At 34.4% G+C, this 26,129-nt stretch overlaps 1 protein-coding gene across 1 annotated transcript in view; it reads right to left on the minus strand.

Annotated features, from left to right (window-relative positions):
• Positions 1-734: 734 nt before the first annotated feature.
• The window catches only part of CAPZA2 (capping actin protein of muscle Z-line subunit alpha 2), a 53,127-nt gene continuing 27,732 nt past the window's right edge, over positions 735-26,129 (minus strand). Inside the window, exons 3-10 of the mRNA XM_036759439.1 lie at positions 20,070-20,121; positions 13,538-13,601; positions 12,022-12,228; positions 10,900-10,979; positions 7,978-8,056; positions 6,981-7,052; positions 3,413-3,475; positions 735-2,139 (exon numbers count right to left, since the gene is read on the minus strand). Coding sequence (XP_036615334.1) covers positions 1,999-2,139; positions 3,413-3,475; positions 6,981-7,052; positions 7,978-8,056; positions 10,900-10,979; positions 12,022-12,228; positions 13,538-13,601; positions 20,070-20,121 — 758 coding nt within the window. The 3' untranslated portion in view covers positions 735-1,998. The remainder of the gene's footprint in view (positions 2,140-3,412; positions 3,476-6,980; positions 7,053-7,977; positions 8,057-10,899; positions 10,980-12,021; positions 12,229-13,537; positions 13,602-20,069; positions 20,122-26,129) is intronic.

A 26,129-nucleotide genomic window follows, 5' to 3' on the forward strand; every position in this document is an offset into this window, starting at 1 on the left:
CCCATGGTTCATAACTCTTAAGTTTTCCCGGACTGTTTTAAAGTCTGGTCAACTCCACTTTGCTAACATTTTTAAACACATCCACTTCCCCTTCACTCGCAAGTGCATCACCTTGTTTTAAGCCATCATGAGCTCTTACTTCCACTATTATAATACTCTTCTAATTGTCTCTCAGCTTCCAGTCTTTCCCTTCTTTAATCCATCCTCTATACAACTGCCAAAATAATCTCCCTAACATAGAGGTCTCCAAACATATTATTTCCCTGCTCTAAAACCTTCAATGGATCCTTCTTACCTCTAGAATAAAGTATAAATTCCTTACCTTGACATATTACAGTCAGTTTCCAATCTTCCTTTCTTACTTTATTTAACATTATTCAGTTTTAAGTACTCTATTTATTGAAGACAAATTGGACTATTAGTTATTCCCTAAACTCAACATTCCACTGTCTGTATCTATTAGCACATATGGCTGGAATTAATTCTTTACCACCACTTACCTTGCCAGACTCAGCTGATTTGCTGCTTCCTTCTGAAAGCTTTCTTTACTCCTCAAACCTGCTTCTATCAGTTGTCAGTGCTTTGTACTTATCTATGTAAAAATTGAATGCCCAGCACTTATTAGCACATTGTAGGTATTTAATACACATTTGTTGACTTAAAATCCTCGTAGAGGAAGATAGGAAGGAGGAAAAGAGAATATTTGGTATGCTTAGAAAGAATTAAAACATCTATGCATTTCAAGCTAATGAAATAGTTTATTGTACATAATAAAAGTGGTGTTTCTTAAAAAAACATTTTCCAGCTCCTGGACATCTGCAGAAGAAGATGAGGAAAGGATTCCACTCTCAAGCAAAGTGAGTGTTAGTTTAGTTGATGAAATCATAATCCATTCCACTCTCTACAGCAAATGCTAATAGTTACCACAGGCTTGAAACTCCTGTAGCAAAGCATCAATAAATGTATTTTTAATATTACAAACATGCTTATTAGCACAGGAAGATGGAAAAATTTAGAATGTTACAGCACACCATATGTACTCCCAGCTTTTCTAATTTACAACCAGTGAAGAGCCACAACATCCAGAGAAAGTATTTTAAAATAGTATATGACTCACCAGTAAGTGACTTTCTAGTCAAATAAATAGGAAAATTTTCATTTTAATGTCACATTGAATTTTAGTACATTTCAATCCAAGGGGAAAAACCAAAACATGGTCATAAGTACAGGGTTATATATATATTACAATCTGCCTTGTTATAATACATTTGTGGCTGTGTGATAAAATGTAACTTGAGGGCAGATAGAATCCAGGCTCAATTGAGTAACTGTCACAGGAAAGAAGGCATTAAATACAATTCTGAAGTAAGTATTTTTGTTTAATTTCAAAATCTCAAAAAGCATTAGATCTTGGCCTTGTTTAAAAAAAGTTTAGTTAAACACTAAGCTAGCTAAATAACTATCTTGAAAGGTTTAAACATAATTAATATAGAAAATACTTTCCCTCTAAACTCAGTCTTACATACATGGAAGAGGAAAGGGGGAAAGGTAGACAATTTCTTCAGCAGCATATATGGCTAAATCCATCAACCACCTTAAACTAGAAATGGCCATTAAGGACCCCATTAAAAAGAATCTGGCAAATTTCAAAAAAGTTATCCACTTCATAAAAGACATCAATTAAAGGGTTACATCAAGCAAATATAGTTTTCATACACTTTTTCTTAACCAAAAACTAGAGGCATCACCTCTCTTCAGTGTAAGAAAGAATATATTTCTTATCTAATGTGATTTGCAACCCTCTCTGAACATAAGAAAACAAAAAATTAAAAAACAAAGATTGATTAGCTAAGCCTCGTGCTCTAACCAAACTACTTAATTACAGTGATTTTCAATGGCAAAAGCCCATGCTAAATGGGCAACTTGACAGTTTTGAATACTTTTGTAATTTTTTTTTATACATGGACACTAAAATGATCCAGTCATGCAGTGTTCATCTTAAGCATTCTGCATCTCTTTCCCAATTTTGTAACTAAGGATCTTATTCCAGTCAATCTTAGTGCGTGTAACTGGCAACTGTCGACGTAAGGCTTTGAAAGTAGTGTCCGACATAGTCTGATAATTCTCACTGATGGCAGTCTATTAAAAACAGAAAAGAGTTAGAGTTATAAAGGAAAACAAAAGGAACAGAACAGTCTACAAAACAGATGGTTTTTTCAGAAAAACACTTTGTGTTGTTCATATGTTAGCATACTGTTTCATTGCTAAGTGGCTGTATTAAAATACCAAAATGTTTTAAAAACTGATAGAATGAAAGTAACACATTACAAAACAGTTAAAGAAGCAAAAAAGAAGTATGTTCCTATTTTAAATAATAAATTTGTGGAAAAATAGACAATATTCCTCGCTCTCCTTCTGTATATGAATAGTTTAAAATCTCATTCCTGAAAAGGGTTTTAAGTTTCTGTCTGCACATAATTAAATACTTCTAAGTTATAAACGTTCAACAATGTTGTTTGGACACTGATCAATTACTATAAAAAGTGGGGTATAAATTTAGTCTGAATGGTTTGGGGAATTGTCTATTTTCCATAAGCAGACTTCCAAAATTGAAAAAGAATAACTTGAATTTTGTGACTTTTTTTGAACTACAAATATGGATTAAAAAGGCAACACTTTTTAAAATTTTGAAAATAATATCTTAGTCTCAAGGAATAAGCATTTATTAAGTACCTATACTATGTGTTTGGCACATGTAATCTGGCACATTGGAGATACAAGTTCAAAGAATGAAAACAATCCTTACGTGTAAGGATCTTAAATTAGTATCAGAATTATCTGGTATCTATTTTTTTTTTGAGTAGATAAGTACATAAATTTGGTTATACATCTGAAAAAGGCATCCATGGGGGCAGCTAGGTGGCACAGTGAGTCGGAGAGCACCAACCCTGGAGTCAGGAGGACCCGACACTTGACATACTTACTACCTGTGTGACCTTGGGCAAGTCACTTAACCCCAATTGCCCTGCCTGCCCCCCTCCAAAGAAAAATGGCATCTGCCTACATAAAGCAATTTAGAACTGGAAATTAAACTAGGTTTCCCACTCCCCAACACCCCTATTTTTTTTAACCTGAACTTCTGAGTTTGTTAATGTAAGGAACTCCTGATAGAGCAACTCTCTAGATTCAGATCAGCCCTTCCCTTTGCAACTTACAGAGCCTCTGGCACTGAGTGGTTAAGCAACTTCACCACAGTCACAAAATTAAGGATGTGTCAGAAGCCTGTCCTTAGAATACAGGTTTTCCTGACTCCTAGTCTGTCCCCTTAACCATTATAACACCTAGGCTCTCATTTTCAATGTCCTTATCCAACAGTAAGTATAAGGTATTAAGCTATATTGAAAAATCACACCTGATATTCATTTTCTGCCGCTTCTACAATCTTTATAAATTCTTTTGCTGTTTGGACTTCATTCTAAAGAAAAAACAAATAATAAAATGAGCTTTAAAATCTTTAAAAGTCAACCATTTATATTTGAAGATGAGTTAAAATATTTGACTATAGTTAATAATAAGAGTATATGACTCAACAAACCATCCTGATGGAGATCTGTTCACACACAAGCAAGCAGATCAGCTTTGAGCTCTCTCTCGCTCCTCTGAAATCCCACAGCGCTGTGTTCTCTTATTATACTTCCATATTCTATACTGAATTAGAATTAGAATTGCCTTGCCGGAATAAATAGTATGAGGGCAGGGATTATTCCTTCTTTGTTATCTTCCACGAAACTTTGCACAAAAAGTATGCTCAACAAATAGTTGTTAAAAGAATCAATAGTACAGAGAATGAGGTAATATCACTGGCTGATTTGCAATAGGAAATATTTTTAGAACGCTATATAACAATCATGAGAGATTCTTATATATAATTTGAGTTTGTAACAAAGCAAAATAATTTAAATATACAGTACAGCTTAATATCAAATATTAATATAAATTCTATACTTTGGTTAACTCACCATAATGAAATATAAAAAAGGTATTTTCTTTTCATAAAAATGAAGTTAACGACCCTAAAAGTGATATAGACCATTAGACTGTGAGTTCCTTGAGAGCAGTGACTGTTTTTTCCTTCCTTTATTTGTGGTCTGTAGTGCTTAGCAGGTGTGGCATAGAATAGACACTTAACAAAAACTTACTGAGTTTAGCTTACTGACTTTCACATAAGGGTGTTTTATTCTATCCAATAAAAAAAAAAATCAACTAAATTCTTTTAGAAATTATGTACAAAATAAAGTGCAAAACCAAGTATCAGAGTAGTGAAGTACAGAGTAGCTTACCACCATAAGGATGGTCCTCAGTCCTGAGCAGCCCCTTTGAAAATGGTGAAGTGCTAAAAATGGCAGATGGTGCTAAGATCACACTGTCTACAAATATTTAACTTAGTACGACTCTAAATGTGCAACTTTTGCCTCATGACCAAAATCTTGCTATACTAGGTGATGTTATTATTATAAATGAAGTCAGAATACACAAAGAAATTACAATTAAATGTAGAAGGCTTATGGGTTGGTTTTCCTTTATGAGGCAAATAAAGGAGTTAGTGGATTTCTTTTTATTGTGCACCCAAAGACAATAAGGTACAACATTTCATGGGTCAGCACGTGCTCACCTCATTTTTCATTTTTAGCACCTAAAATGATCAGAAGCAAGACTATTATGAAGATCACTTAAACTTATGCAACAAAATTTCTTGCAGAGGCTGATAAGCAGAGGAATTCTATGGAAAACCTGACAAGATCATCTAAATGTATAAAGGGTAGCAAAGGGAACAGTGATAACCGTTAATGGAACTGATTTTATCTTAACAAGAAATTACTGATTACTCTGTGTGTGTGTGTATGCGTGCGCGCACACGTGCGTGCATGCGCACATATGAGGGCATACCTACTAGTACATACATAAAAAAGACCATAAAATGAAAAGAATGAAAAGATACTGTGTGCAGTTACAGTAGCCCCAACTTGACCTATTTAAACATAATGTTAACACTGGAAAATGGATAAAGGTAAAGATTAACTACAATTTTCACCATTTCTTGGAGAAGTTTAATCAATGAAAAGTCAGTCACAACAATGAAGCAAGCCAAAATACCCAGAGAATCCCCATTCAACCAGTGAAACAATATCTTTGTTAAGTAGCAAAAGGTAACTAACGTCTATTTAGAGTACAAGCACACTTGCAAAACATTACAGAGGGAAATGATAGAAAAATGTGGGTAATTTCGCCTTACAAAACAGTGAAAAACAATAGAAGAGAAAATGAAGACAGAAGAATGCCTAACGACTGAACTAAGTCAGATCATCCAAAGATAATTCGTAGATAGAAATGGATGAACAAAAAAATAGCAGTACAATGGAACAGGATTACTAGTGTTTCTTTCTAAATCTATTCTCATCAAAGAGAACATTAAATGATCATTTTTGATTTTACTATTCTATATAATAAACTATGGGATATGATGGAAATGGCACTTAAGATGATAACATCATGACAGAAGCTAGACTTAGTTCAGGTTCAGGTTCTCATCTCTTCTTTCCCGGACTGTGGCAATAACCTCTTACTTCATCTCCTTGCCTCAAGTCTCTTTCCCTTCCGATTTATCCTCCACATAGTGGCAAAACTGATAATCCTAAAGTAAAGATCTTACCAGGTCATTTCCTGTTAAATGAGACTCAGTGACTCCCTATTGCCTCCACAATAAAATAGAAACTTCTGTTTATCATTTAAAGCCCTTTACAATTCAGCTTCAGGCTACTTTCCAGGCTGATCAGCTCAAATTCAGCCTCAGACATTTACTAGCTATATGATTCTAGACAAATCATTTCACTATCCTTTGCCACAGTTTCTTCATCTATAAAATGGGGATAATAATAGCATCTATACCACAGGTTTACAGTGAGGATGAGATAACATGTAATGCACTATGCAAACCTTAAAAGTGCTACATAAATGTCAGGTATTATTAGCTATTATAAATTAAGGCATAAAACAGGGAGAAAGAAACTCATCAAAGATGTTCACCTATTGTATACAAAAGTGTTCATTTACTGTCATAGGCAATGTCTTGCCTAAGGAGCAAATGGAAACAGGTAGAATACCTATAGATTATATATTTCTGCAGATGCTCCTCGCAGCAGGAGCTCACAATTATAGAGCTTTAGGTTTTGCAATAAGATACAGGATTATATGCTACAGGATTAAGATGATCCATACAGGAAAAAATAAATGAATGTAAAATACAGTTATCTAGATATGCAGCTGGAAAGCTTGTCCACTGAGTCAATATATCGACATATATATTGATAAGAACTACAGACGTACAATATTCTGGGTCCAGAAATGACTATAAGGAAAATTGTGTACTGGACTACATTTGTGAAATTATATTGTATTTTCAATTATCTTATGCTGCTTCCTAACATAAAAGCCCATCTTTTTTACTACCTAGATTCTCCCAGTGATGCAGTTTGATTGTGAATCTTGGACCAGCACAATATTTTAAGACTAAAAATTGAAAGTGACCTTCATGAAGGGCAATGAAGAGATGTTCAGTGGCCTTAAGTAAGCTGTAGTATATTGCCAATATGATAAATAACAAGGGGCATAAGGGTTATCAAGTACTAGAGAGAAGAAAAAGAGTTAGCCTAACTTTTTGTACATTGAACAAAATATACAAATAGCTAGAGGTAGGCCTTTAGTATGTTAGGAAGATCTAAAGATCTGCTGGGAGAAAATGGACAAAAATCACACAGGATGAGAAAGCACAAATAGACTATGAACTGCACAAAGAAGGGATTACCTATGCTTAAGGCTATACAAAAGCAGAGGGGGGAGCCACACCCAGGGGCGGTTTGTTAACCCTTGACATACACTAAGAAGATCACTGATCCATTAAGAATTAAAATATAACTACTTACAGACACTGTTAGAGATTCTTGTATGTCTTTATGGCTCACTAGTTGAACATTACCATCTTCATAATAGTGAACCTATTCAAAGAAATTACAGCATTGGCATTACAGTACTATCAAGACAGGAAGAGTTCATTTTATCCTTTATTATTCATAACATAAACAACTGCAGTTCAAGCACTTTACAATGAACTCAGAAAAAGTTCTAGTATTGTTCTATGAACTTTAAAAATTTCACTAAGAGCCAGAGGCATTTAAAATGCCAAAAGTCAATTAGCAAAACACTCACACTGAGTTATAAAATATTTTATAACTGAGAAACTACAGAAACTATCCAAGGCATAATGCTTAAAGCTGTATATACTAAGGAGTAGTGGGATGGGGGTCTGATCTGTATGGTAGTCCCAGTTCCGGAATTATCTGTGTGATGCTGGGAAAGTGACTTCGATTCTCTAAGTTTCCCATATACACAACAGGAGAGGATGCTGGGTCAGGTAATCTCTAAGGTCCAACCCTACACCTTTACCACCCTAAATCTTATGATCCTACCACAAATATATGAAAAGCAGAAAACAAATGGTAGTTTTTCATTCTGTGGGTTTTAGAGTTTGTCAGTTATACCCAGAACAGAGGACTGACAACAAATTGTTTAATGTAAAAAAATGTAAGCAGCTAAGAATGTACATTATTGTTCTGTACTACCCTACACCAGAGGTATTAAATTCAGAGCATGTGGCAAGGCCTATAAAACTCCTGCCTATGGCTGATCCAGGTTAAAGTATAATTGGCAAATGTTTAACAAAATAAATACAAAGAAAATAGAACATATGTAGTGTCAATTTGTGATTTTTAAGTCAATATGCTGCCCATCAGATAATTTCTTTTTGAGTTTGACACTAGAGACCTACAGCTAGTAAGATTAGTATAAAAGCTTCTTCACTTTATTTAAAACTGAATATACTGATTTTTAACTGTTATCTTAGCTAATTAATGGTAAACCTACCTGAATTTTCAAGATACCAACCACCTGTGTGGTAGAAGGAGTAATTGTAAACTTCCACTCTGATCTCCAACGACCATTCCTTAAAAATAAAAACAGCAGTTGTAAATAAGGTAGGGAAAATAACTAAGTAAACTATATTTTAAATATTAATTTCATGCTAAAAATAGGTTGTCTGTGTACGTGTAGAGGGAATATGTGTATTTGTGGGAGACTAGAATGATGTTATGATAGTGGAAGAAAATATGGTTCATGGGGCACCTAAGTGGCACACTAGATAACAGTACCGGGCTTAGAATTAGGAAGATTCATCTTCCTGAGTTTCAAATCCGGCTTAGACACCAGCTGTGTGTCCTTGGGCAAGTCACTTAACCCTGTTTACCAAAGTTTCCTCATCTGCAAAATGAGCTGGAGAAGGAAATGGCAAACCACTCCAGTATCTAGCTCAAGAAAACATCAAATGAGGTCATGAAGAGTCTGACATGACTGAAACAATTCCACACCAACAACAACACACGTAGCCTTAATCTCAGTAACACTGTGTCCAACTAACCAAAGACTAATACGCCTAAAAGGCAAATGTCACAATTATACTTCTTAAGGTTACCAATAAATGGTTTTTTCTCAGTCCTTATCCTTCAAGTCCTCAACATCCCGAAGGTATGGTACCATTACCAAATGACCTGTAGGTCATTTGACATAGTTGATTACTCCCTCCTCCTAAATATTCTCTTCTCCCTGGATTTTTGTGACATATCTTTCTCCTGGTTCTTTCCTACCTCTTTGGCTACTCCTTCCTACTCTGTTTCGCTGAATTATCATTCACTTCTCATGCTCTATGAGCACACTCCAAGGTTCTGTGCAGGGACCTCTTCTCTTTCTATACTGTTCTTTGGTGATCTTGTCAGCTCCCATGCATTCAATTATCATCTCTATGCAGATGACTCTCTATTAATAGATGTATCCCTAGCCTCTTTCCCCTGAACTCTAGTCATGAACTGCAAATTCTGTAGGCATCTATAAATATAAAACAACACGTCCAAAATACAACACATTATCCTTTCCCCAAAACTATCACCCTTTCCTCACTTCCCTATTTCACCGAGGGCACCACCATCCTTCTAGCCAGCCGGATTCATAATCTGACTTTACTTCTTTCTTATTCAATAAGCTGTCAAATTTTGTCATTTCTACCTTTCTACCTCCAGTTCATGCTTTCATCACCTCTTGCCTAGATTACTGCAACAACACTACTAGATGATGTCCCTGCTTTAAGTGTTTTCCTGTCCAGTCCATCTTTCACTCAGCTACCAAATGGATATTCTTAAAATACAAGTATGGCCATGTCTTCCCTGATCAAGGATATCCAAGGTCACCAGGTTGCCTTTTCTAATCCCCAGCTTCCTTCAAGGCTCAGCTCATGTGCCACCTCCTACACAAGGCCTACTCTGATCTCTCCCTCCTTGACCCTGCACTTACAAAAATTATTTTGGATATAATTTATATTTACCTCATGATATATACATACATATAGATAGAGATCAGCATAAACATAATGTTTGGCCTATAATGTAATAGGCACCTAATAAATGTTTTTCAAATAAATTAAAAAAGCTTACTCATTTCTAAATTTGCAATGACACTATAGGAATAATACTAACTTATATTTATGTAGCACTTTAAGATTTACAAGTGTTTCCCTCATAACAATCCTAGTTCATACAGGTATTGGAAGTATTATGACCCTATTTTACAGATGAAAAAACTAAAGTTCAGAGAGGTGAACTGACTTGGAGTCAAAAAAATAAGGGTCTGAAAAGGTAGATGCTAAGTGTAACCTTTTTTTGAATATACTATGAATTAACCAAAAAACATGAGGTACGGAATAATGATTTTTACTTAAGTGCATTAAGCCTATACATTTAAAAAATGTAAAATATATTAAAATATCTTATTAAAAAAGTATAGCTAAGCCTTGAAGCTGAATGGTAGAGTTATCTTATCTAATCCACGTATTTTCCAGTTTAATATATTCTATTGGTATTGGCTCTGGGCAAAGCACATACTAGACCATGAAAATACAGAGATCAATGTGCTGTAGACCTAATTAACAAGGACTGCATGCTAAAGGAATGGAGTATGGAAGCTCAAGCTCAAGTCTACTGCAAATAACTATGACAATAACAAGAAAAGCTGTTATACCTCAAGAACATATGAGAAATATTTGACTCCTTCATGATATGGGTGCCCAGGGATGTTAGTCTAAGCATACCATTAAACAACTCAACCCTCCTGGGGAAATGTCCTTTTGGAATCAAAGATCTGAGAAGAGAGGCCAGCAACTTACAAAAGAAAGATTAAAAAAGAGAGGTTTCCTCATCTTATACTACCTCTCCCTAGGAAACCTTTCCCTGAAACCAAGAAATGACACTATCTTACAATTTTCTGCCCAGTACCACCATCTTACAATGCATACAACAGAAATTTAACAATTGTTATGCAATTAAAATTTGATGTTTCCTAGATTTTTTTTTAATCTTGGAAAAAATGGCTACGTCTCTCTCCTAGTATAGTCTCCATTTGGAGATAGTTCTCTCTAAATATACCTAACCATTTATTATGGCCTCTCCCTGAGGGCACTGCCTATAAACATTCTTTCAGAATTTATGGCTATCATTACATAATAATGATGCCTGTCATACACACACATGCATACACATACATATATATCTTTATCTTTATAGTTCTATCTCTATCTATCTATCCATCCTCTTTCTGGTTAGTTAAGTTGAATTTTATACCATACTTGGATTGCTGTTAGTCACTCTTACTAATAAAAAGTATGGTCAAGGACTAAGGTAGTCAATGCAGAGGATTCAAACAATTTCTCCCTCAGTAAACATTAAAGACATAATTTGAACTTACCAAAAGTTTTTTGCTTGAAACTGATGACTTTCTATGCATGCAATAATGGTTTGCTGTCCATCTATAGTTTTACCATAAACCTTTGTTGCAAAGAAAATACATGCAAGTCTCAGTTTAGGACCATAGAATATCAGTCACTAACCAATTATTAAATTATTCATAGAATGCATATTATATGCAGTTACATATTAAACGCATATTATAAGTAGCTACACATTAAATAAATGAAATTATTATTCATATATAGTGGATAAGAGAAAACACATTTCTCAAAGTAGATCTTTTGACTTATTCAATAAATGCTGTGAAAACAAAATATTGTAAAAAAAAAAAATCACAGTAACTTTGGCCATTCAATCAAATGCATAGAAATCTGTACAAGAAAAGGTGTAAGATAACTTAAAGTACAAAAAGCTGGTAATTAAAAAAAAATTATTTAATAGATAATAATAAAATATAAACAATAAAAAACTATACCTTAGAAGAAAGGTAAACAATTACTTATCATTAATACTAAAAAGAGAAAACATTTATGCCCTGCTATCACAAAATTTAAAATGTATACATTTATTGCATGTACTTGTGTTACTCCCTTTTTATGTTCGATGTATGTACGTATATTTATTTTCCTGTTCCATTTGACATTTCAAATGAAAATGTCACTTGATCTTAGAATGAATAGCTTGAGAAACAATAAGTACAGTAATTATTTTTAAAGTCTTCATAGAAAGGCATGACTAAATAATTATGCTTTTTGGTAGAAAACAGAGCTGGTAAAGAAGTTAAAATGGCACCATTTAAAATTCCTGGTGGTTCAACAGCCTTTTATCTTTGCATCTATTTCTTCTGTATGCCACAGAGCGTTGAACATGGTAGGTACTTGAAAAATGTTTGTCGAACTGAATTTCTCAGCAAATAAGTAAGAATGGCTTGGAATATGTCCTTAATGGATGGTGACAGAAAGTGACAAACAAAATTTCAATTGTGATAAAAAAATTGTACATTTCACTAGGTCATGCATTTCAAGGCCCTATTTTAAAGATCTATCAATAAAAAGCTCATCATACCACTGTCACTTATGAAAAAACCATTTAAAGATTATTTTGTCTATTGCTTACTTACTGTGCAGACACCATTAGGGTAATGTTCCTTTACATAGGCTCTCATGGCAGTTTCCACTGAATGTCTCCAAGATTCAATGGCATTTTCACCTTCGTAGGGCCTGGGATCAGTAGCTTCTTTTCTTAAATGATCAAATTTGAAAGAGACCCTATTTTTGGGATCCAGAAATTTTCCATTTCCTAAATCACCATGCTCTGTTATTAATACCTTCAATAAAAGAATAAATTTTGAAAAAATGTATTACTTCATGTTTAAACATATGTTTACTTATCTATTTTCATGAGAGCCAATGCTACACAATACTGAAAACTTTAAAATGAGGTCCACCAGCTGAGTTGACAAATGAAAAGAATATTTTTAAAAATAAAGGCTGCTCAGATATTACTACTTTTTCTCAAAAGAAATACAAACTCAAAAGGGAAACAGGCAGAAAAGGGGAGGTTAAGAGGGAAGACAATACTGAGGAGGGAATAGTAATAATCAAAACAAGTTTCCTGATCTTGATGGCAGGACTGAGAAGGAAGGAGGAGAAGAGAAAAGCAAAGAAGAGGAACTTAAAAGAGAGTACCTTAGATTTCCCCTTAGACAATTGGGAAATAGCTGGACAAATCATCATGTAAGTAAAATGGTATACTATTATACCATAAAGAAATGAAGACAGACAATTTCAGAGAATTCTGGCTTGTACAAAATGCAGAGTGAAGTGAGTAAAACCAGAAGAACAATTATACAAAGACAGCAACACTATAAAGAAAAACAACTTTGAAAGATATAACAATCTTATCAATCCTGTGGATGTAGGATGAAAAATGTTTCCCATCTCTGTCTATAATGTAAAAATGTTTTCCTGTCTCACAGAGATGGATAATAGGTAAAAAAAAGGCATACATTTTTGTGGCCAAAACATGGTCCATGGATTTGTTTTGACTATGATTAGTTCTAAATAGCGTTGGTTTTTTTTTTAATCTTTCCACCCCAAGTTTTAATAGAAGTGGAGGGGGGAAGGTTAGCAATAGTGATGTCAAAAAAGGAAGCTATTAAAAAATGCACAAAGGAGAACAGAAAGAATCTGAGAAGGAAGCACAAACATAAGCAGGGTAGTTTCAAAAGTAATCTGTATAATACACACACTCTTTCCATTTCTTGCTGCTTGTCTTTAAAATATATATTTTAATATAAATGTTGTAAACATTTAATAAAGACATCAATTATAAATTTTAAAAGCAAGCTGTATGAAATGGAGATTTATGACATCACCCTCTTTTGGGGTTCTGCTGTGTGTATCAAAATGCTCTTTGGTGTTTAAGTTCAGAATAATTTTTTTAATTCGACCATTTTATAGCATCATTAATAGCATATATCATTAGAGCAATTAAATGCTTTAAGAAAAATATGAAGTCAAATTTTTCAAAGATTATGCCCTTTCAAATGAGTAATCTTGAAATAGTATGTATTTAGGTAAATATTTTTACTATTTTGCCTTCATAGCAGTATAAATGAGCTATTATTATCATACCTGTTCTTCATAGCCTTCAATTTTTACTGGAGTAAACTGGTCCAAGTTATACTGTGCAAATGCACTGAAAAATGGAAAAAGACAAACCACTTGAGTTCATTCCATTCATTTTTTCTGATTAAATGTAATAAATAATGCATTCTTATATTCCATAAAGAAAAAGAACTAAAGTTAACATTAAAAGCTATTAGTAGGCTACCATAAATGATACTATTTCCAAATACAATGTTATCTTAAAGAAGTTTAGTGATATTTTTTAGTTGAATTTTTTTCATTAAGAAAAACTCTTGGGGCAGCTAGGTGGCACAGTGAGTAGAGCACCGGCCCTGGAGTCAGGAGGACCTGAGTTCAAATATGACCTCAGACACTTGACATACTTACTGGCTGTGTGACCTTGGGCAAGTCACTTAATCCCAATTGCCCTGCCTTCCCCCCTCCCCGCCCCCCCAAAAGAATACTCTTAAAAATGTCTTTCAATAAAAAACACAAATTTGGATTAACTTGTTTCTTATTCATTTAAAGAGCTAAAAGAAAAAGGGTCATTTTCTGTAAATTTTTCTGTAAAAATTAAATTTTCCATTAAAATATAAGCAACCAGAACCAGTCCTCAGACTGGTTCCGTGACTTAGAGATAGAATGGGACTGGTGCTGACTGGTGCTCACTCAAGACTGGAATACATATCCCTAGAGTGGCAGCCTCTCCTTGGAGAGTTCTTATCATTTCCCTGGAGGAACCCATCTGTCTTTGCAGAACCAGGCTTCTCTACAAACAGTTCCCAAAGCTGTTCTGATTAGCCCAATCTTGCATGGAGCCAGATGAATTTGGTTTTGATACAATCCCCTGCAGCCTGGCATGGGAACCATTAGTATCTATGTCTACTCCCAGGCTCAATTTGGGTGGCATTTAAGCCGGTCCAGTGAGAGGCACTGGAACTCATCCTGGGGCTGGGTAGAAGTGAAGCTATGGGCACGGAGGTGGTTCAAGGCCCTAAGATGGTGGTGACTCATGTGAGCATCGATAACCTTTCTTTCTCTAGCTACCAAGGGCCAAAGGGAGAAACCAAGTTTCTTTGTCATTCTTTTAAGAAAAGTCCTAAATAAACCTGAATTAAGAAAAAAAAAGTTGTGATATTACAAACATATTACATTGATGCAAACAAAATATAATCTTATATTGTATATAAAAATCTGGGAAACTTTATTAGGACTTAGTCAAATGTTGAGGCATATATTTTTGTAGCTCCCTTATGAAGTTAAACAATATTTATTCTAATCATTCTGGGGCTGGTCGCAACATTTTAGAACTCCCTTTGAAAATGGAGAACCTGTGACATATAACTTCTGTTCTTTTAAGGTGTATTTGACTTTTTCGAAAAAAGACAGAGGATAGTCAAAGTTACATATGATAAATAAGGTGGGTGATTTTCAGTCAAAAACTGACAAAATGTTCTGTGACCTAATGCACCATCCTGATAAAGCAGCAAACTGGAACCCTTTTGTCCATTTCTGCATCAACTCTGGTTTTCTCATATGCTTTTTACATAGTGAATCAGACAGTGATTGATCTTATGAGTTAAATTTTGCACAATTAATACTAATGTTAAAGAAAAAATAAACATTTTTGTTCATCTGATTTTGATACGCACATTCTTGGGTCCCAGGATCACAGAGTAATTATTTTGCTCAAAAATATCCTTTTCTACCTTTCTTGTAAAATCTAAACAAATTAAGTCTTTGATGTTTCTGCTCACTCAAAACGTGACATTTTCATAAAAAGTTAACTAAACATTCTTTTAGAATGTCTATTGGAATTTGACTGTTAAGTCATTCTTATAGTTCGACATTTTGAATGTACAAATCTCCCACTGCCTTTGCAGGATATTTTGATTTCTTCTGTGTGACTAAATGACTGCTTTGTATACAATCGAAGACATCTCCACTACCTTCTTTAAACCTTCTGTGTCAGCTTATTTCCATGAATTTGTTTTAAAACTGACGGACGAGTGAACAGGGAATGAGTGAACAAACTGTTAATGGATAAAGTTTTTTAAAATTAGGGAAGACTTTTTTGAAGCGATGGAGAAAAAAATCACCAAAAGAATAATAAATATAATTATTCCATATAAATGAAGACAGCTGTAAATGAAGGTCCTTTTAACAAAAGGAAAGCTACTAAAGTTTAAGTCTCTTTGTCCCAAACCCAGTTTTTGTTCTCTGGAATCACCACCTATTTTCAAGAATCTGTGGGAGATTCAGTTGAGAATATGTGGGGGATAGTTGTTTATATGCTATGTTGAAAACAAATTTATCAATTAAAAAAAACCCTCCTGCTATTACTTCAATTCCATAAGTTAAATTTAGTCATGTATCTCAGTATTAAATTTTATGTGATATCAAACAAATAATCAATTATCATAACACCACCAAAACAGCCTGTGAACTTCTATTCCTCACAGTTGTTAGTGAATGGTTGATGCGCAGACTTTGAAAATAATGCTAAGGAATGAACCTAGAAGTTTAGGGTTCAATAAACCCAAATGCTTCAGACACTGGGGTAAGGACTCACTATATAACAAAAACTGCTGGGAAAACTGGAAAGCAGGCAACAGCAATGATGTTTAGAGGAACAACTGACATACAACAAGATAAGCTCCAAACGGCTGTATGAACTACATAAAATGACACATAAACAAATTTAGAGCATCAAGAAAGAAATGACCTTTTGGATCTGAGGCAGCTAGACATAGAGGATAGAGCAATGAACCAGAGTCATAATACCCAAGTTCAAATCAAGCCTCAGATACTTACTAGCTATGTGACCCACAGACAATTCACTTAATCTCCACCTCAGTTTCCTCACTGTAAAATGGAGTGTAAACTGGAAAAATAATAGTACCTACCTCCCGGGGTTCTTGTGAGTATCAAATGGGATGTTTGTAAAGGGCTTTAGCACAGTGTCTAAGGCATAGTAGGTAATAAACAAATGCTTATTTCCTTCCCTCTTTCATCTATGGATGGGGAAGAGTTCATGATCAAACAGGAAATAAAGAAGATAAGAGCACATTTATATAAAGAACTGATTTGATGAATGGCCAAAGGATAGGAATAGGTAGTTCTCAAGCAAAGAAACCTAAGTTGTCTATAGTCAACAATTATTTATTAAGTGCCAAGTATGTGCCAGGCACTGTGCTAAGTGTTGAAGATACAAAGAAACACAAAAAACAGTCCCTGCTCTGTCAGGAGCTCACAGTCTAATGAGACAATATCTAAAATAACTATGGACAAACAAGATATATACAGGTTAAATTGGAGATAATCAACAGAGAGAAGGTGCTTTTAATAGGATCTGGAACAGTGACTTGAAAGAAATCAGGGAAGCCAGGAGGAGGTTATAAGGAAGAAAAACATTTCAGGCATGGGGATAGTCAGACATGTAGTGTTTTGTTCAAAAAACAGCAAAGGAGGCCAGTGTCACTAGATCACAGGGTAAGGGATGGGGTTAGGAAGAATTAAGAAGACTTAAAAAAAGAGGAGTGATAGGTTCTCAAGACCTTTGAACACCAGAGGATTTTATATTTGATCTTGGAGATGACAGCAAGGCAATGGAGTTTAATGAGTGGGCAGACACAGGTAAACCTAAGCTTTATGAAAATTAGTCTGACAGTCAAGTGGAGGATGGACCTGAGTGGGGAGAAACTTGTAGCAAGTAGAACAACTAGAAGCCTACTGCAATAGTCCAGGTTTGAGGTGATGAAGGCCTGTACCAGGATGGTGACAATGTCAGAGGAAATAAAGAGCTTTATAGGAGAGATGTTATAAAAGTGAAATTGTCAGAGAAACCTGGGAATCTTTGTATAAACTGATGCAAAACGAAGTGAACTACAACAAATAATACAATAACAACAACATTGTAAAAATGAACAACTTTTTATCCAAATTTGTTACAAGGGTTTATTATGAGTGTTCTGGGGGAGAAAGTAATTGCTGAAAAAAAATTAATTTTAAAAAAGAAATGAATGCAACCTCAAATAGCTGGAGTAAAGTGGATACCCACTGACTGGGGAATAGTTTAACAAATGGGTAGTTTACACCAGTAAAAAGAATAGGAGTTCTGAGAAACCTAGCAAGACTTTCACAAATGGACACACAACAAAATAAACAGAATTAGGAAAACAACGTACGTGAAAACCACAATAATATAAAAGAACGAAATGTTTAAATACTTCAGGACTCTGATCAAGTCAGTTCTCCATCATGGCTTTAGGGGCTTGATGGTGAAGCACATCTGTTTATTTCAGCTGAGATGTAGCAGGTATATGGGTATGGAATGAGACACAAATTTGCAGACCATAGACCACTATGTTTTAAGTGTTTTGCTCAAACGTAATTATTTTCATAAAGCAGTGCTCCACATGGGGATGGAGAATTATTGAAAATTAGCTAAGGTAAAAATTGCTCCTTCAAGGCCAAGTCTGGTGCTAAAAATGAATCATCAAGGGATCAGTTCAAATTTTCTTTTGTTCTTTCCTTTTATACTGCTGTAACTTGTGTGCATATTGTCTTCCTGGTGCCGTGTACTTCGTTTTCTGTTGGTTCATTCAATCGTTCCCATGCTTCTCTGCTATCGTGTTCACAGCTGCTTCAAGTGCAGTATCTATCAGTCATACCACTCATGAGTCACAACTAGTTTAGCTGTGTTCTAATAAATGACAACTGCTTTGTTTCTGCTTCTACAGAGTATATAAACATTTTGGTGCATATGGAGCTTTCTCTTTGTCAATGACCTTCTTGGGAAATATACCTTGGTTTTGTTACTTTATTTGCATAATTCCAAATTGATTTCCAAAATGATTGGACCAATTCATAGCTCCACAATAGCATATCAGTTTACCTGTCATTATACAACCCCTCCAACACTATTTTCATCTGTTGACATCTTTAAACCTCAGAGTTGCTTCGATTAGCATTTTTATTAGCAACTTTGGAGACTCTTTCACATGGCAGTTGGTAGTTTGCAATTCTTTTACTAATCATTTAATAGTTCTTGGTCTTATATATTTGAATTAATTTGATATATAGACATATACACAATATATTCAGACGTTTATCAATAATATTTGATGCAAAAACATTTTCCCCCAATTAACCCTTATATTACTTGTGTTGATTTTATTTCTTTGTAACCATCTTTGTTGTTTTCTCAAAAGTTCTTGTCAAATACTAACATCAAATAATTTATTTTTCTTCTCAGTCAATCTGATTAAGTTCATTTGTTTCAATCTGTCCTTACCTAGCCTGCTCCAGTCATCTACTTTTCTATTTTTATTCAATACCAAATAGTTCTGATGACAAAAATATTCATGTTATGAGTATGTTCTAGAAATGTACGTATGAAACGCCTAAGAGATGTACATTTATAACAAGAATATTTTGTCATCATGGAAATCTAATTCATTTTATGTAATGCCTCATATATGAGGGTATTTATAGTATTATGAAAGCTAAGGATCACAAAATATATCACATATTACGTGTACACACACACACACACACACACACACACACACACACTCTCTCTCTCTCTCTCTCTCTTCAGGCTAAAAGGAATAAGAAGCATGAAAAATTTCAAATTTCAAAATTCAAATTTCACAATTAGAGTCGACAAGTATGAAACAAATGATATAGCATTTGATATTAGAATTACCAGAGAAATAAAACAAGGCAACTTCTAGAAGACCACTTGATTTCTACTTATATGTGTTTGACTTGATAGAATGCTGCCAGGAAAAAAAGACTAAGTATAAATCCTCAGTATTATCCATAAAGATATCTATGATATATCCTTAAGAATGATTTGGTTCTTTCAAAATCTCAATTTATAACAAGGTATGATAGTGTAACATAGTGATCCTCAACCTTTTCTGCTTTTCATTTCTCCTAAGTCTTTATAAAGATTGACAAGAACTAGGGATACTGATGGCAGTTATTAAGAGAGTGAGATTGATAATTTCATGGTTGCTTCTACACTCACACCTTCTTCCTTGCTGGAAATGCTCCTGAGCCTTGAAGAGGAAAACATAGCAGTGGCTGACTGTCTTGTGTCAGGCTTTTTAAATGACCTGTTAGGTTTAGGAACCTTGGCTTTAAAAAATCGGGGCGGGGGGGGGGGAGGAGGAGGGGAACAGGACAGGGGGGATGGAGAGAATGCTAATGTTGTGAGCTAAAATATTTGTGACTTTTACAAAACTAGAGTTTTTAGAATAAGGTTAAATTGCACGTCTAATATCATTACTGTTGGAAAGAACTTATGGCTCTATGTCATATATATATAAAATATGAAATGAATAAATGGAAGAGGTTTTTTACTACCATCAGTGACTCAAAGTCCCAATAGCTTGTCTAAAGATACCAAATAACAATTAAACTGTGAGAGCAACTAGTCTATTCAATGAATTGTGAACACAAGCAATATTTAAAACAATTTTATTTCTAAGTATTTTTACATATGGAAAATGTAATATTCAGTACTTACTGAGCCGCCCCTTCCCTGAGAAGATTATCATTATTAAGCAGTAACCGAACATCTGGAAAAAAAGTTTATTAAAAATACCTTATTATTTGTGTATAGTTGAAAGTTTACCAAGATTACATCTAATCACAGAAAACAATGAAAACTGGTTTTGTTCTGCTTTTCCTCCCAATTCCTAAGAGGCTCTAAAAAAAAAAACCCAAAGGAAATTAACATATATTTTGTACTCAGAACAGACCCGCAAGTAGATGGAGGAGGAATGTAATGTATCCCCAAATAACTAGACAAGTGGAGGGACACCAGAAAGATGATATGGTAACAACTGTAGTAAATACTTTAAGTACTGTACCATTTATATGACAACACTAGCATCAGTTCCGCAGGTAACCACTCTACAGAAAAGTGATCAGACAAGGAAAAAGCTTGTCATTAGCTGCAGGCATTCCTTTCCCATCTTTGGAATATCACAATCATGCTACAAGTGCGTTAAATTAATTTATTTTTGGACAACTGCCCTACCTATTTTGTTGTCCTCACTTTGGTGACAGATACAAGATGCCCAACAGTGATACCATCAAAAAGCCAGTTAACATATCTGCTATTAATCATCATTACAGTTTTATAAATGGATTTATGAAGGCTGCATCGGTTAAAAAATATTGTCACTCAACTCTAACAGGCTCATGATGGAAAATGCTATCTACATCTAGAGAAAGAATTATAGAGTCTGAAAGCAGATCGAAACGAACTATTTGCTCTCTCTCTTTTTTGTTTTGTTTCTTCTTTCTCATGGTTCGTTCCATTGGTTATAATTCTTCTTTGCAACATGACCAAAGTGAAAATATATTTAATGTGAATGTATAGGTAGAGCCTATATCAGATTGCATGCTGTCTTGGGGAAGGAAGGGGAGAATATTTGGAACTCAAAAGCTTGTGGAACTGAATGTTGTAAACTATAAATAAATAAATTTTAAAAAATATTGTCATAAATGCTTACCTCACCTCCTCATGCAATTATGAATATTACATGCAACTTGGTTTTTATTAAAACTACTGCCAAACCACAGCCTATTGTTTTGGGTCTAGAGGCCTACTTTAATTTGATTTGGTTCATTTATCTAGGTAGACTGCAGAATGGTGGTGGTGACGGTTTTCATTTTCCAGTCGTGTCGGACTTTTCGTGACTCCTTTTGAGATCTTAGCAAAGATACGAAAGTGGTTTGCCATTTCCTTCTCCAGCTCATTTTACAGATGAGAAAACGGAGGCAAACAGGGCTAACTGACTTGCCCAAGGCTACACAGCTATAAAGTGTCTAAGGCCAAATCTGAACTCCAGAAAATGAGTCTTCCTGACTCCAAGCCTGGCACTCTATCCCCCTGTGCCACCTAACTGCCCAGAATAGTATTGGTCTCAAACTATTGGAACTAAACAAAGGGGACTTCTTATGCTAAATAACAGTCTTCATGAGAATCTAGGGATATAAATCAGAACCTTTTTCTATTAAAATAAAGAGAACTTGAGGATTCCATTTTAAAATTTCCCTCCATCCCTGCTTACTATTGTCCTCTATCTCTTCTGTTCTTTGTCACAAAACTCCTCAAAAAGACCATCTACAATAGGTGCCTCCACTTTCTTTTCTTATTCTCTTATCCTTTTACAATCTGCCTTCTGGCCTTATTCCACCAAAACTGCTCTCTCCAGTTAACAAACATCTCTTGATTTCGATTCTAACGGCTTTTTCTCAATCCTAATTCTCTTTAATCTTCTTGTAGCCTTTGACATTCTTGATCACTCTCTGTCTCCTCAAAAATTTCTACTCTTTAGGTTTTTAAGACACTACTCTCTCCTGTTTCTCCTACCTATCAGACCACTTCTTCTCAGTCTCTTTTGCTGGATCCTCATCTAAATCATGCTCTCTAACCACAGGTGCCCTTCAGGGTTCTGTCCTGGGTGTTCTTGTCTCTCTCTATACTTCATTTGGTGATCTCCTCAGCTCCCATGGATTTAACTACCATCTCTATGCTGATAATTCTCAAATTTATGTATGATGCTCCAAACTCTCTCTACCGCCAATCTTGAATCTCCATGCTTTTCAGACATCTCAAAAATGAACATCCAAAGACATCTTAAACTAAACATGTTTGAAACTGAACTCATTATCTCTTCCCCTAAACTATTCCCCATATTCTCCCTTCTGATACAACTACTGCTCTAGGGTAGGCTCTCATGAATGGACTACTGCAATATTCCACTGGTGGCTCTGCTTGCCTCCAATCCATCCTCCATTCAGCTACTATAATGATTTTCCTAAATCACAGGCTTCACCATGTTGCACCCCTACTCAATAAACTCCAGTGGCTCCCTATCGTCTCCAGAATCGAAATCTAAATGCTCTGCTTGGCATCCAAAGCCCTTTATAACCTAGATCCCTCATACATTTCCAGTCTTTTAACACCTTTCTCCCCAACCTGTACTCTTTGATCCAGTGACACTGACCTCTTGGTTGTTCCATGAGCAAGACATTCCATCTCTCAAAGAAGATCAAAATAGAATCAAAATAGAAACTCAGAAGAAGACAACATAGTCAAAACTCCTATATCCAAAGCCTCAAAGAAAAATATGAATTGGTCTCAGGCCATGGAAGAGCTCAAAAAGAATTTTAAAAATCAAGAGAGGTGGAGGAAAAATTGGGAAGAGAAATGAGAGAGATGTAAGAAAATCATAAAAAAAAAAAAGAGTCAATAGCTTGGTAAAGGAGGCACAAAAAACTACTGGAAAAAAAAACAACTTAAAAAACAGAATAGGCCAAATGGCAAAAGAAGCACAAAAATCCAATGAAGAGAAAAATACTTTGAAAAGCAGAATTAGCTAAATGTAAAAAGAAGTACAAAAATTCACTGAAGAAAAGAACTCCTTAAAAGTAGAATTGGCCAAATGGAAAAGAAAGTACAAAGGCTAACTAAATAATTCATTAAAAATCAGAATTGAGCAAGTAGAAGCTAATGATTTTATGAGACATTAAGAAGGAAAGGCAAACCAGCCCAGGTTGGTGAAAGAGAGCATGTCCAATCTTAGGTGCTCTTCAGTACGTGGAGCTGACCTATGAGTGGCTGCTGCATTCGTGGCCTAGATATGATAGAGAGACCCAGCTTCCAAAAAACAAAGAAACAAATAAAAAAAAAAGACTGAAAGTAGAGAAAATTAAGAAAAAACTACAACAGACAATCTCATCGCCAGTTAAAAACATTTTTTAGAAAGAGACTGTCATGCAAATGGAAAATTAAACGATCCCATCTTTCAAACAGATAATTATTTCACCAAATGGTTCATGTTTAAGGACTATCATATTCTTGTTTCCACAAGGAAAAAAAAAATATTTTTCTGCCAATTCTGAAGACCAAATTTTGCTGATAATCAATCTATGTCAAGTCAACTTACAATAAATTTCAAATGGCATCTAGGCAAGCTATAACTTTTCATTTCTTTTTGAGCCTTTGTAAGCATATTGTAAATTATCTGTATGACACGTTTCCCAAACTGTGTTCCACAAAGCCTATTATTTTACAAGAGAATAAGAGTTGCATGAAAAGTGCCAGTGCTAGTAGTATTTTCCTCCCTAATGATATCAAATGGTTGATACAGCAAAGAATTTATTTTAAAAAGTGAGAATTCTTCAATTAAATGTCATGCTAGCAAAAGTTTCACACGAAAAGTGACCAAACATGTCACTTCTTTCATTATGAAATAAAGACTGATGTAATCTATTTTTGCTTAAAATTGCCCCAGTCTTCAAGTATGATGGCAAGTATTACCCACCTAAGTATTATGTTAATATATTTTAAAGCTGTGTTAATATATCTTAAGCCCAAAAATGTTCCACTGCCAAATGAATCTGGGAAAAGCTGCTGTGGTAAAATGTATTCAAGGCAGGAAAAAAAACACATTAAATTTTAAAATCTGAAAAAGAAGTCTCAAAAAGAGTCTTTCTTAGCTGACTATGTATGCATTACAAGTATTTAATACTATCTAGAGCACATAGAAAGATTAATGATTTTCAAAAATGTATAAATAGATTTATCGCTATTACATTTTAATTTTTTTTTAAATTTTCAAGGAGGGTGAGCTGCTGTGTTTAAAAACTCAAACAAACCACATTAAAATGCATTTACTTCAAAATGGATTAAAACTCCGAGATACCGCAGAATATGAATTATTTGTACCACAATTTATTTGGGATCATAACCAGGTAATCTTTTTTCAGAAAAACTCTTATTAATTGATTACAGTAGCCATGTACTGACTATCCTGAACTATGGGAGAAATGCTTCTATGACATGGTCATCTCATAATTATCCTTTCACAATACTAATTTAAATTTTCTGACCTAAGGTTGAACCCTTCTAAAAACATGATTGCTAGATCATTCAAAAAAAAAAAAAAAGTAAGAGCTACATCAGTGAACTGGGAAAAGTACAGGTTTTTTAGTGAGAGATTCTGTCAAAAAAAAAAAAAAGATTTCTTCCTTTGCAGTCTCTTATTCAGGCTGGAAAGATCCATTTGATTTTGATTTCAGCATATGTACGAAAGGAAATGCATTTCCCATTTTTAACTAAAATTCAGTCGTTTTAAAAACTACTTTTGTTAAACTAATTAGATTTCTCGTTGAAGAATACAATACTACTCAATTTTTTTTAAAATAAAAAAATTTAAAAGTGGCCTTTTTAATTGTCTTTAAAATAAAGGGTCAAATCAATGAGCATTTATTAAGCACCTACTACCCCAGGCACTGTGCTAAATGCTGGGGATGCAAAGAAAGGCAAAAATAGAATAAAGTTAAATATATTGCAAATATTTATTGCTTATTTGTTCAGGAGACAGTTTCACAAGCACACATCTTCAGTTTGTTAAATTAAATAAAAATTGAACGATCATTTACACCATCTGTTTAAAACTATAAAATTAAGCTAAAAGACTTCTTTCTAAGGTATGTTACTGCCAAAATTACACACAGATCTATTATTAGGAATATAAAGCAAAGTTATGTTAAATAAGAATGTCTGGTAGAAGAACAATATTAAACCAGTCTTCCTGATCGTTGATTTAAATCAATTCAAATCTACTACTTTCTCAAAGAGTAAAGTTCCAAAATAGCAGAAAGAAATTTAACACGAAACACATATCACTTTTTTTCCTCTATTCCTCTGATAAGTTCTGGACAAAGCAAAGTATGCTAACTGGCCCTGCATTAATCTTTTGAAATTAATAAGCAAAATCAATAATTACTATTTCATGCATTAAGGAAAGCAGCCAGATATGAGATAATTTGCTAAAGGCAGTTATTTCTTCTAGAAAGAGAGAACACAAGGCTCTTTTGAACTCGCCATTATCAGATCCCTAAGAACAATGGCAATTTCTTATGTGTTGTATTGATGACTAAAAAAATTCTGTAATTTCTTACAAAGAAATTTTTAAAACTTTATGCAAATTAAATGATCTCAAATATTCTACAATTCTGCTTTTTCATTTACTGTAAAACTTAACTAATTTGGACTAAAGCAGTGATACAAATCAAAAAAGAGCAAAAAACAGCATTATATGTTAAATTAAGCCCTTTCTAACTTTATGAAGGCAATATGGCCTTATGGAGTCATGAGGATAGAAAGCTGATTTTGCAGCCAGGAAGGCCTGTGTTTAAATCCTGCCTCTGACACATATCAGCTGTGTGATCCTGGGCAAGTCACTTCAACTTTTCAGTGCTTTAGACAATTATTTTTGAAGCTGCAGACAAAGCGATGACTTGCACTGCTAGAAAGAGTTCAAGACTTTACTTAGAACAAATATATATCAACTTACATAACACAGCAGCTCAGATTAGTAACGGTCTAAACTGAGAGAGAGGCTCACCCACCAGATATTGGTGGCCAGGTAATTATTATTTTTCAGATAAAACAATGCATGGAGATAATCTATTAGTCATTCAGGATACAATTACATTATGTTTTAGTTTAGGAACCATACACTAACAAAATCATAACTTAGAGATTTAGTACTCAAAGGGACCT

The sequence above is a fragment of the Trichosurus vulpecula genome, chromosome 5 (genome assembly GCF_011100635.1).
Source record: "Trichosurus vulpecula isolate mTriVul1 chromosome 5, mTriVul1.pri, whole genome shotgun sequence".
Classification (NCBI taxonomy): Eukaryota; Metazoa; Chordata; class Mammalia; order Diprotodontia; family Phalangeridae; genus Trichosurus; species Trichosurus vulpecula.